Consider the following 12,855-nt stretch of genomic DNA (forward strand, 5'->3'; position numbering starts at 1 on the left):
TCTCAAGTTGATTGAAATTAGTTTCAGATTAAAGACTTCCGAAGTCCCTGAGATCCTTAAAAATATGTCTACCTGATATCCCTATATTGATATTAACAAATGCTACATGGATTTACAAATTCATCGGATATTTGTTCTAAGGGTATGGGAGAGCAGTTCAAATTATTTATGCTCAAGGAGGCACTGGGATCAGTAAAGAATAGTATGGTCGGGAGTAATTTTGTCTTGGAATAAGACGAAAAGTGGGACCAACTTAGAAGCAGGAGTTAATGTGGTCTGAGACACAAAACGCCAGCTCAGTTGGGAGGAGGTTCTAGAGGTAACATATTGAAAGAAAATGAAAAAAAAAATGCCATAAGAAGAGGCTTGGTGGTAGATTTGCTAAGTCAAGGGGAAGAGGGGCTTATAAATTATTTGTGTTCAAGAAAAAAACTAGTAGATTGTAAAGTAAAAATGGTGCCCGTGGAATAACTTTGATTGAAAAGTGGGACTTAATAAGAGATTTTTGGTGGTCAGACTAAATGAGTGGGAAGGGTTCTTCAGATGAGGGACTTGTTGAAAGAGAACCAAATTCAAGAAAGAGAGTTCTGTGATCTCGTAAGGCACCGAAGAAAAGTATCTTATTGGAGAGTTTAGAAGTGTCAAAACACAACTTATTGACCACACAAGGAGCAACTTGGCTAAGACAATAAAAGTACAAGGTGCAGACTTAAATGGATGTGAAATTAGAGTATTTGACAATTTAACCTTCATAAAAATGGGGGAAAAAAAGGAAAAGTTATAGCACAAGGATGGAGCACTATACAGCAGACCCCAAATATTTGGGCTTCATGAATAACAGTAACAGAAATAATAAAAAGAAAGCTTTGATGAGGCCAAGTCAAAGTATATGATGTCCTACATAAGTTGGATCATAGATGGATAAAGATGCTTGCAAACTTACCATTAGATTAAATAAAAAGCTGGCAAGCTTTAGATATGACAACGGTGACAGTTCAGATTCAAGGTAAGGATGAACAAACTGAAGACGTGGAACAGCTAGTTAGTTTGGTGAATATTGGAGTGTATAGGAAATTGAACCATGAGAGCAGTGGAGGTTTAAGGAGTTCATAACAAGACTCCTAACACACCAAAATAGATACATCCTGCCGTAGACAGATACCTAGTCAAAAGTAGCATGTGGGCAAGGACATTGAGCATTGGAAATGGCGATCTCTCAAAGTCCAGAAATAGAAACATAGCCAGATGAACATATTTTATGGACCTTATGAATATAACTACACAATAGGACATTCCAAGTAGTCTTCAAAGGAAAAACTACTAATGATGTGCACTAGTCTTAGGAATATTACACTAGTAAAAAAGCAAGTTAATGGGAAGTGGAACAAAGAGCAACACATGCACATGCTCATAAGTTCAGGTTTATTATTCAAACTGTGAACACATTTAATCAAGAATGGCATTGGTCAAGTATCTTTTATATGCAGAACATAAAAGGAAGAATGTGAGAAATATAGGCCCCACAAGTCCACCAGAATATGTTTGGGCATGTGAGAAACCTACAAGGTGGAAGTTCCCAACAAGTTACCATACTGGAAAAATATTTGGTATTTTTACTGAAATTGAACTCTTCATGTGCATGTGTTTACCAGATAGGTAATAAGAAAATCTATCCAAGGGATTAAGTTTTGGTGATTTTTACTGAAATTGAACTCTTCACATTTATTCCGATGAAATCATCAAACCAGATTTGGTTTCTGTCCTAAATATTTGGTATTTCCAAACGCAACTTGTAAAAATTTGGTTTGACAACCAGTATTGGTAACAAAATCAAGCAAAAAGCCCAGTTTTGACCCCAAAATAATAAGGGCTAAAGAGAAGGGTTGAGAGTAATACTCAGACCTGACTTAAAATTTTCAAAATTTAAAAGAGTCGACTCAAATTTAGAATACCAAAAAAATGAAGTTCAAACTAACTCGGGATAAAGTAAAACTAATTGTGAAAAGAATGAGCTAAATTAATATCAACTTATTCTCATCGACATCCACTTGACCAAAAGACTTGAAGAGAAGGCACTTTATTGAAAATATCCCCTGCCTTGTTTGGTTGGTAAACCATACTGACGATTTCCTACAAGTCTCTTTTCTTAGGAGCAGATTAACCAAATGAAAGAATTCAATGGAAACATTATTGCAAGTGGCGATATCATCACTTGTGAAGGAATAGTTTTTTAGTGGTTCCTACTTCAACGGCACCTACAATCAACTACATCACTAATAACCACCCGGGGGGGGGGGGGGGGTACTAAAAAAATACATGTTTACAACCATACCAAAAGATAAGCCAATACTTACATATTGCAAAAGATAACATAAAAGCAAGTTCCACAATACACAAAATTTTACTGAGAAAATTCCACAACTACTGAGATACCAACAAAACAAAAACCAATGACACCAATGAGGGGGGAGGGGGGCTTGGCAAAGTGTGAGAATACAATTACATCCAGGGATGCAAACTTGGCGAGTGGCTCATTCAGTACGGGCCTAATGGGCCTTCTGAGACCAGCCCACTCAAGTACGGATGAGGATTTGTTAGTGGGTTTGGTAAACCCAGAGTGAGCAGATGCATTTGTAAAGCCCTTAATCACAAATCTTCACAACCGAGAGTCCCTGATTGAAGTCCATAGGAACAAGAGTCCAGGTATGATTATTATTTTATTATTTAACAACCTAGTGCATGAAGCTCCTGCTACTGCAGATTCTGGGAGAGGCAAATGTACGCAGCCTTACCCCCCTGTTTCGTAGAAGAGGTTGTTTCCAAGTTTTGAACCTGACCAATATGTTGCAATAGATCAACTTAACCGTTGCCCCCAAACTCGCCCCCGGGGCACCTGTTGTATGTTATGCCTTTTATAAAGCTCCATGTTGTTCTTTGATTACCTCATCCCAAGGCATCCCTCAAGGCACATACACCTGAGCACATCTGAAAACCTTGAATTGGAATAACTAATGATTCATACCTGGACTATTGCAACATGTTGGCCTATCCATACTAAGACATTATTCATACTTAGTTCAAATTTTCTTCCTCAATTTAATTTATCCTTTTGCATATATTAATTTCTTTTAAAAAAAGAAATCACTCAAGACATCACTCATCATAGATATGTACAAAGGGAAGAAGAGACCGAGGATAAAGAGGCCCTAAGAAAGATGAAAATAGGCAAGAGCCGCAAGACACCTGGACTTGATGAGATCCCAATTGAAGTGTGGAAGAGCTTGGGACCATGTGGAGCATCCTGGATAGCCAAGCTATTTAACAAGATGATGAGCACAAGAAAAATGCCATATGAATGGAGAAGTATTGTAGTTCCATTCTACAGAAATAAATGTGACATCCAAAGTTACAACAACTATAGAGGCATAAAACTTATGAGTCATACTATGAAATTATGGGAGAAGGTTATCAAGCCAACCTAAGAAGGGAAACTCGTGTTTCAGGAAACCAATTTGGCTTTATGCTAGGTAGATCCACGACAAAATTCATTTACCTACTACAGATGCTCATGGAAAAATTTGGAGCCTACAAGAGGAATCTCCATTTGGTCTTCATCGACCTAGAGAAAGCACATGACAGAGTTTCAAGGGAGTTAATCTGGCAAGTTTTGAAGAAGAGAAGAGTGTCAAGCAAATATGTGGATATAATTAAGGATATGTATGAGGGTGAGGTGAGTCAGGAGAGTTGTGTGAGAACAATGGGAGGCTAGGGTAGTGAGTTCCCAATAACAATTGGGTTGCATCAAGGATCAGCTTCATTATAGATGAATTAACCATGAACATTCAAGGAGAGGTTCCGTGGTGTATTCTCTTTGCGGATGATATTATTCTGATAGATGAAATAATAGCAGGGATTAACGATCAATTGGAGCTATGGAGATCTACCTTAGAGTCGAGAGGCCTTAAGTCGAAAAAAGACGGAGCATATGATGTGTAACTTTAATCGCACATGGACAGCTAACAAAGTGGTGAAACTCGAGGGGAGAGATATACCGCAAAGCCACTGTATTAGATATCTGGGGTCAACCATAAACAAGGAAGGGGATATAGAAAATGATGTTTCTAACAGAATTAAGGTAGGATGGATGAAGTGGAGAGGTGCATTTGAAGTGTTGTGTAACCGACAGATTTCTCTAAAGCTTAAAGGAAAATTCTACAGAATTGTCGTAAGACCAACTATGATGTATGGTGTAGAATGTTGGGCAGTCATGAAGCATAACATAGATAAGCTGGGTGTTGCAGAGATGAGGGTGTTGAGATGGATGTGCGGTAAAATTATGAGAGATAGGGTAAGGAATGACCAAGTTAGAGAGGATTTGGGGGTTGCCTCGATTAAGGACAAGCTTCAAGAAAGTTGTTTAAGGTGGTATGGTCATGTTCAATGGAAGCCTTTGGATGCCCCAATTAGGAGGAATGATAAGATCTGGAAGGAATGAGCTAAAAGGGTTAGGGGTAGACCTAAAACGACCTCAGATATGGTTGTAAGGAAAAACATACAGAAACTAGGTCTAGACTCCAATATGACCGCTAACTGAGTGGCTTGGAGGGCAAAGATTCATGTGACCGATCGCTTGTAGGTGGGATGTTCTTGTGTTGTGTGTGTGTTTTTTTTTCTTGTGGATCCATGTAGCCGACCCCATTCAGTTGGGAAAAGGCCGAGTTGTTGTATTTCTTTTTAAAAAGCACATTCATGACTCATGAGGCCTCTCCCCAGCATCAAAATGAAGTAGAACAGCTCACATCACCCCTTCATATTGAAAACATTAATCCACTGAATTGACAGTAACTTAGAAGAAAGCAATCACAAGTTAGACCACTGTCATGGAATCAGTGCCCCAACACCCCCCCACCCCACAAAAAAAAAAAAAAAAAAACCCCAAAGAAAGCAAAGATGATGCCGCATTTTTCCCTTCCCATGTAAGACTTTTCCATTTTTACATACTCATTTACAATTTTTCAGAAGAAAAATGAGTACAGTTGAGTTATTATTACTAAACTCCATCCGAGGAGGGAGAATAACAGAAAGGAAGAAACCAAACAGAACTGAACAAAGAACAATATAATAAGCCTTGAACTTTTTTAAGTCAAAAAATTAAACACAAGATTAATACAAGAGGAAGAAGCCATTAGAAACTATGAAAAAATCCTTCTTTGGTTAGGTCATAGACAAAGTTCAGGAGCTATTCATAGTAGAAAGTTCTGTATTCACTATTCAGTTCACCGATACAACATAGAAAAGGGAACCCTGTTAGATGATATATGAAGATAAAAGAATGGATTTTCTAACACACAGTAATGGAGGCTGCTCAAATATTTTAGGCTGCTCAAATTTTCAATTTAAGCTCACTCACATAAAGAAAGAAACAGCTCCATGCCAGATGTTGAAAACAATAATAAGGTCCACAATAAATTAAGACATGGGGAAATATTTGTTGACAGTCATGGCTCATGATGGAGGAAACAGGATGTTTCATGCCCTTATTGCCAACTGACGAGGATTTCCTAGAACTATGTTGCTCTTTCAAAACCGCTACCAACCTGCATGTGCAGCCACTCCTGTGGTGATCCTTGATCATATTCCCTTGTTTCTTGTGAATTGAATGCCATTCCAGTAGTATCAAATGTTTGTGCACTGAACTGAAACATAAAATTTAACTTGTTAAATTTATAGATCGATAATTCATAAATGAAACATCTCCGATTAATCATCTCCTCCTTTGACCCCCTTTCTAAACTCTAATTTTCTACTCTTTCTGTTTTTAATATAAGTAGTCCGCTTTAGTAACTAATTAACTGAATCAAATCCACAACAATCCAATGCTAAAGAAAATCCAGCTATCCAGTTTCAGGAGAAAAGACAGAAGCCTATTCACAAACTACTATTAAAGTGGTTAAAGACTTAAAGCCTAAGAACTAGGTGAAGCAAGGAGATCATAGATTAACTTTAGGGAGAAAGAATGCTACCCGTCCATGTTCCCCACACTCAGACACACCCCTATTTTTCAGAGGGGGGAGGGGGGCCTGTGAAAAGACCCCCTGGCCCCTGAATCCTGGGCTGTGTCTGGGCATGGGGAACGCAGACAGGTAGCTCTCTCTTCCCTTGATTTTATTATTAAACTTGGGCAAAATTTTCCTTGGTCAACAGGCCACGTAAGGGTGTCTCTGGTCTGAACACCTAATTCCGCCGTGTGGAAGGGTCAAATGTCAAAGTGGACCTTTGGATATCTAGGGGAATGTATGTATACACCACATATCAAAATTTAGACCCAGACTCAATCATTTAGCCTACCCCAGGTATAGGCATGCATTCTTGTGTATGTACATGCACACCTACTGGTACTCATCATTACTGGATCTCTTCTGATTTTTCAATGATGTGTTTTGCCACATGGAGAACTCTGTTTGAGCTGAAAAACTTGACAATGAGCAGGGGACCTTGGGGTCTACCTGTCCATGAAAGTTCAGCCCTATCCGATGTGCCAGGTGGCAGAAGTAGGCATCCCACCAAGACTTTGTATGGGGACCAGAAACCCTTCTTCCATTAATTTATGTAAGACTTAGGCAAATATAGGGGAAAAAAATTCCTCAAATACTGTAATTCATTTGAGGATTGCTGTAAAATCATATTCAAGGTATAATGAAGCAAGAGAAATAAACAAGTCCTATAGGAAAGGTTGTTTTCCCCAAATCTTAGACTATAAAGTATTCTTTAATTAATAATGGGGAGATCACTTAAGGCCTCTTATTTTCTCTTAATTCTTTTGCCCTGTTCTGCCTTAGTTAGCATTTAATTAGTGAAAATACTTGCTCTAGACCACTTGGATGTTTGTTTATTTAAATTCTGTAGTGACATTTGGAATAAATATATATATATATATATATATCAAGGTCTGTGAAGATCTTAAGTTGAAAGGTTAGTATATTACCCATTAAGGATGTTGGATCTACCATATACTTTTTTCTTTTTCCAACAAACAATAAAAATGAAAAAAGTCATACTAGCAAGGAATTAAGAAAAATTGGCTTTTCCAGAAGAAAATGCATAACGTAATCAACAGTTTACTCAGACTTACATCTTTTGGAGGAAATCCTTCAATGCTAGGGCTTATTTTTGAATTAACAGCTTCAAGTTTCATGGACAAGAACTACAACATCCAATGAATTGTTAGAATTTGTGCCTGCTTCAACAAGGGAAAAAACAACCATTGCAAATATATAATATATAACTATGCTTACCTCAACCTGACGCTGGAGAGATTGAATGTAATTAATGATCTCATCAAGGACAAGTGCTTTCCCAATAACCTGCTTAAAGAATGAACAGCTTACCAACACATATTGGATGCTCTACGTATAGAGTTTAATCTCTACATGCCCAGATGCAAAGTAACAATAAAAGCACTTGAACAACAATACAGCACCTTATTACAACCAGGGACCAGATCTTGAAGAATCTTCATTCTCTCACTAATCTTTTCTCTTCTAGCCTGTCCGACAAATTGATCCGTAAGCATTCTTGCTTGTATTTTGTAAATATGATCAATCATTTTATTTTCTGTGCTCCACAATCATGCTTACTAAAAAACAATAGAAACCTGCTAATCTTATTATCTGAATTTTAATCTCTACTTTGTCTTGTAAAATTTTAGATTCCCATTCACAGATATTTGACATTTACAGAAATGCACGAGTGAAGAGGAGACAAGTGGATTACTCTCTCTGCCAGGCTGTGGCTATCAGTAGCTTGACCCCTTCTTGCTCGAACATGGATGTAATCTTGTTTAGGCCGCTCGGTAGGTTGTGTGCTTTGTTCAGCTTGTTTATCAACAGAACCTGAATTTGCTTCAACGTCAGCTTTTGAATCACCATTTTCATCTCCAGATCCTGAGACCTTTTGACGTTTACCATCATAATCGTTCTGCTAAAATGGGAAATCATTTCAGGACCACATTGCTAAGAGCCATGAACCAAATGAATTGTATGTGTATAATAAGCTAATAAAGAGAAAACTTGTCCCCTGATCAACTCTTTAACCAATATTTTATACTTCAATTCTCTACAAAGTAAAAACCAATTTTCACCATTTGGAAGAACCAGACAGCACCAGAATAGATACAATGAAATTTTATAAAGGAATAATTAAAACAAGTTAAGGGGACTTCTTTTCCAGATCTAAAATAATTGATTTTAATTCAATTCCTTAACTTTTCAGGAATCGTCACTCACTCCAGAAACATTGAGAAATTATCAATAATTCTAATACATGAGTGTTTCACAGCTGGAAAAAACCTCAAATATAGTTGAGCATAACAAAATCTAAGTCAAGAAATGTAAACATGTGAAGATATCAACCGATAGAGATGACTGGGTGAAAAAAAAAAAAAAACCGAATAGAATAACCTAGTGAATACCATTTCATTGCCACTGCTAGTAGAAACAATCTTAGACGACTCATCTTCCGAAACCGCATCTCTACGCTTCCTTCTAGCTCTACCACGGCTCCCACTCTGCTCCGTTACCGTTGACTCATCGACCGACGTATCCCGATTCACAATCCCAGTCCCTATAGTCTCCACAAATCCAGCTAAATTCTGGTCGAAATGATTCCTCTGCAATCCCAACATACCACCTCCTCCGTTAAGCAGAAACGGCCAAATCTCAGTTAAACCATACGATGACGAGTTCGCAGAGGGAAAAGAGCCAGCATTGATCAGAGAAGGAGGATCCATCTACATAACGCGAAGCCTTTCGAATTTCTCATCCAAGCTTAACCTGGCATTCCTCTTCTTCACATCAGAAGGATAGCAATCATCGTTTCCGCAGCAACAAAATCAGGGCGAAAAGCTGCCGAAAATCCTAGTTAAGCTCAACAGGTTCGACTGCAAAATCTGCATTTGAAGTTGAACGAACTGGTATTCCACAGTAGGGCCATTTAAAGAGTAAATGTTAGAGAGAGAAATCCAAGCTTCTTAGCATCAGTCAAAAGGAAAGATAAGAGAAGAGAGAGAACACTAATACAATAAAGACAGACTTTTAGAGAGTGTCTGTTTGTGAGCAACCAGCATCAGAAGCAGAAGCCCAGAGCCGTGTGGCCTCTGGTGACTGTGATATCTTCCACTCTTCACTGGAAAGCGGTGCGCAATGCGCCCACAGCGCTCTTTCCGCACCACTACTTAGTAGTGTTACAGGGAGACCTCGGGAGTTGAAAAGAAGTGACAAGAGTGAGGTTTAATCGCAGGGTCCGGCGCTGGAACTGTTTGAAGATGGGGTCACAGAGCCCACAAGTACAGCGTACACAACTACTACGGAGTGGACAGTGGACACTAGACAGCATGGATCGAGGAACGTTGATTTGGACAACGATAGTTTTGGACTGCGATGTATCGGCTGAGGCTGAGTCGGCTGACCATTGACGACTTACATTAATGATTCACCAAAAGTCGTTACTCATTAAATTGTTCGGTACATATTTTTTTGGTAAAAATTGTTCGGTACATATATATACTAAAGAATTTTCTTTCTGTTGGTCCACAGGATTCATGGAATGGACTATCGAGATCTCACCACGTGTCTTATGTACGTTGATTGTGAGTTTAAGATGCCAAAAATACCCTGTTGTGACTTGTGATACTCTGGGCCTCTGGCTGTGTTTATGAAGGGAAAAAAAAAATTTTGGGGGCAATGTCTCCTGTATGCGGGAGGCCCTGCGCCGACATAAGGGGATAGGGGTACAGTGGGTTTTCTGTGCGGTGGCAATATATGAACTGTTTTTGACAACGAAAGAAAATTTTATTATTTTTAAGGTGAATTTTTAAATTTAAAAAAAAAAAAAATCTTCCCCTATTCAGACATACCAAGTATAAAAAGAATTTTTTAAATCAAGAAAATTTATTTTTTCTTTTCTTCTCTCCCTTGCATACCAAACACGGCCTTAAGCAAGTTCAAAAAGACTTTTTTTTCTTCCAATGGATCAACTACAACCCCTAACCATCACCATAAAATTTAAAATTAGATGATTTTTTATTTTGCAATTAAACAAATCAAAATATTATCAAAACCACAAAAAGTATAGTTTCTTATCCGGAGGAAGAAGGGCATAATTTACAATGAAAATTGGAGCTTGAAATCTTGAATCCACTACATTTCAGACAAATGTGGTAAAGAAGCAACCTAAGCTAATACATAACTAGCCTCAACATTAAGCTAAACTTTTTTATTCAATTTTTAAAACACTGATTACGATGGGTCTTGCTTCTTCTGCGTCATCCTCTCCTTGCTAGATATTCGCTTCGTGGTTCATATGCTGCTTCTGATTTCTGCACAGAATCGATGAATTACAACTGACGGAAAGAAGAAAGAAGGGCATGATCATGGTGAGATCCGAGTCTGAGGTCGACGGAGAAGTTGAAGATCTCCACGACAGTATCTCCTCAGATTATGATAGAGAAAAAGAACTCAAGGCCTTTGACGATTCCAAAGCTGGGGTCAAAGGACTCATTGATGCCGGAGTGGCAAAGATTCCCCGCATCTTCGTCAGACCAGCTGATGAGCTTAAAGAGCTTCGGCTTCAGGGGACTGGCAACAACTTGAAGGTTCCGGTCATAGACCTGGGTCTGCCAAGCTCAGGCTCTCAAATTGAGCTCGAGGAAGACAAGATCAATATCAATCGCTGTAACCCCGAGGAAATTTTAGATGAACTCCGTCGTGCGTCGGAGAAATGGGGTTTCTTTCAGGTGGTCAATCATGGTATTCCTACGAGCCTTCTGGATGACATGTTAGAAGCGACAAGGAGGTTCCATGAGCAACCAACGGAGGTGAAGATGGAATTTTACTCCCGTGAGCTCATGAGGAAGGTCAAGTTTAGCAGCAATTTTGATCTGTATCAGTCACCCGCTGCCAATTGGAGAGACAGCTTGTTCTGTGTGATGGGTCCTGATCCTCCTAGCCTAGATGAATTGCCTGAGACTTGCAGGTACTACATTTATTGGGTCTCGCTCTGATTCTTAATCTTTCCTTTCATTCACGGTTTATCCCGACTGCAATTCATGTTTTAGAGACATTTAGTTTTCAAATAGTTGATCCAATTGACCTTCTTGGGAAGATTGAACTATCCTTATCAAGGTCTAGGGTTTGATTTGCAGAGATGCGATGATAGAGTACTCTAAGCAAGTTAGGAGATTAGGGTTTAAATTGTTTGAGCTACTATCAGAGGCTCTTCATCTGAACCCTCATTACCTGAAAGACATGGATTGTGCGGCAGGCCATATCATGCTATTTCATTACTATCCAGCATGCCCTGAGCCTGAGCTGACGATGGGAACCAGCAAGCATTCTGACCCTGATTTCCTTACTATCCTTCTGCAAGACCATATTGGTGGCCTCCAAGTTCTTCATCAAAATCATTGGGTTGATGTTCCTCCTGTGCCTGGAGCTCTGGTTGTGAACATTGGAGACCTCCTACAGGCAAGTACTATTAGCTATATTGAACCTATTTTAATTTGAATCAAACCTTCCTTGAAAGCTTCTTTATTTCAGAAGATGACATATCAGAGCAGTTTTACTATATCATTAATCCTAATACTTGTTCCATGGTTAGCTAGTCTGATTGTTTTTCATGTTATCTTCCTGCAGCTAATGTCTAATGACAGGTTTAAAAGTGTTGAACACAGAGTCTTGGCTAACTGTGTAGGCCCAAGAGTATCTGTAGCTTGCTTTTTCACTACACACCTTCATCCATCCACAAAGATCTATGGCCCTATCAAGGAATTGTTATCAGAAGATTATTCCCCTATATACAGAGAGACCTCATTGAAAGACTTTATAGCTTACTATGATTCGAAAGGACTTGATGGGAATTCTGCTTTAACACATTTCAAGTTGTCGAATCTCACTGAATCGATGGGTTCGTAGTTCCAAATGGAATCTCTGTTTAGAATTTAATTTTTTTTTTAAACTGTAAGGGCATGATCTCGCAATATCTGCTGCATCCTACTGAATGAGGTAAAATGTCTGAAGTTGCAGACAAGTTGTAAACTTATGTATCAGTCCCTATATTCACAAATTAATGCCTCTATCTATATACTAGTTGGACATAACCTGAATACAGAGATGATGTGTTTTCAAGCTTGTGGTAGTAAAGAATGATTCATTTTTTACATATCCTTGAAGCAAAACATGATCTTCATGTGTGCTTGTAAATTTCATTCCTTAGTTATTTTTATAATCTATCCTTTTAATCATGGATATGGGAGCACTTTCTTCTCCTAGACAGGAAAAAGAACATGGGTAGTTGCTTCAGCCATGGCCATTTGCAATTCAGGAAGTCCCTGTTCTTGGAACATTAGCTAATGATAAGAATGGCAAGGATGCAGAGGCAAACAGAGCATTGATTTTTTATAGAAAAATAGCCCTTGAAAACCGATGAGCACAATAATGTGTGAAATCTTAGGGATATAAGTGTACATTTTGCCCCACTTTGGATAGTAATACTTTTATTTTTCTTGTTTTTTTCAATTTCCAAGTCTACAAGAAAAAGTGCTTAAAGTGAATCAAGAACCAATCCAAAGGTGGGACCCACTCATTGGTACCACATCCACTCTCCTACAAAATTCTGAATATTATTCTTCCTCCTTGTCACCTCACAAGATTTTGAAGATGCTTTGCAGAGATTCCTTTCTGATTTAATCAAAATTGCAAGATATTGGTGAATATTGTAAGGAAGGAATAGAATTCGTTAATTTTGGAAATAGATTCTCTCTTTCCTCACACAATATCTCAGAGAATGAGGATTTTTACC

At 38.5% G+C, this 12,855-nt stretch overlaps 2 protein-coding genes across 6 annotated transcripts; one reads left to right on the plus strand and one right to left on the minus strand.

The window, feature by feature from the left end:
- Positions 1 to 5,246: 5,246 nt before the first annotated feature.
- LOC122078765 (transcription factor BHLH089-like) lies at positions 5,247 to 9,315 on the minus strand. Of its 4 annotated transcripts, XM_042644886.1 has the most exons (7): positions 9,091 to 9,306; positions 8,471 to 8,968; positions 7,774 to 7,980; positions 7,481 to 7,546; positions 7,296 to 7,364; positions 7,133 to 7,204; positions 5,247 to 5,696 (listed from the first exon to the last, which is right to left on the minus strand). In XM_042644886.1, the coding sequence occupies exons 2-7, from the start codon at positions 8,786 to 8,788 to the stop codon at positions 5,568 to 5,570; spliced, it is 861 nt and encodes a 286-aa protein (XP_042500820.1). In that variant the 5' UTR covers positions 8,789 to 8,968; positions 9,091 to 9,306; the 3' UTR covers positions 5,247 to 5,567. The 4 variants fall into 4 exon arrangements, with proteins under 4 accessions (XP_042500820.1, XP_042500822.1, XP_042500819.1 ...); XM_042644888.1 differs by having other exon boundaries at positions 5,247 to 5,691; positions 8,471 to 9,315; XM_042644885.1 differs by having other exon boundaries at positions 8,471 to 9,306.
- Positions 9,316 to 10,134: 819 nt separating this feature from the next.
- Positions 10,135 to 12,216, plus strand: LOC122078548 (1-aminocyclopropane-1-carboxylate oxidase homolog 1-like). Of its 2 annotated transcripts, XM_042644569.1 has the most exons (4): positions 10,135 to 10,216; positions 10,340 to 11,031; positions 11,201 to 11,522; positions 11,691 to 12,216. In XM_042644569.1, exons 2-4 carry the CDS (start codon positions 10,424 to 10,426, stop codon positions 11,967 to 11,969), a joined length of 1,209 nt encoding a protein of 402 aa, XP_042500503.1. In that variant the 5' UTR covers positions 10,135 to 10,216; positions 10,340 to 10,423; the 3' UTR covers positions 11,970 to 12,216. The 2 variants fall into 2 exon arrangements, with proteins under 2 accessions (XP_042500503.1, XP_042500502.1); XM_042644568.1 differs by having other exon boundaries at positions 10,164 to 11,031.
- Positions 12,217 to 12,855: the final 639 nt, after the last annotated feature.

The sequence above is a fragment of the Macadamia integrifolia genome, chromosome 5, assembly GCF_013358625.1.
Source record: "Macadamia integrifolia cultivar HAES 741 chromosome 5, SCU_Mint_v3, whole genome shotgun sequence".
In the NCBI taxonomy this organism is placed as follows: Eukaryota; Viridiplantae; Streptophyta; class Magnoliopsida; order Proteales; family Proteaceae; genus Macadamia; species Macadamia integrifolia.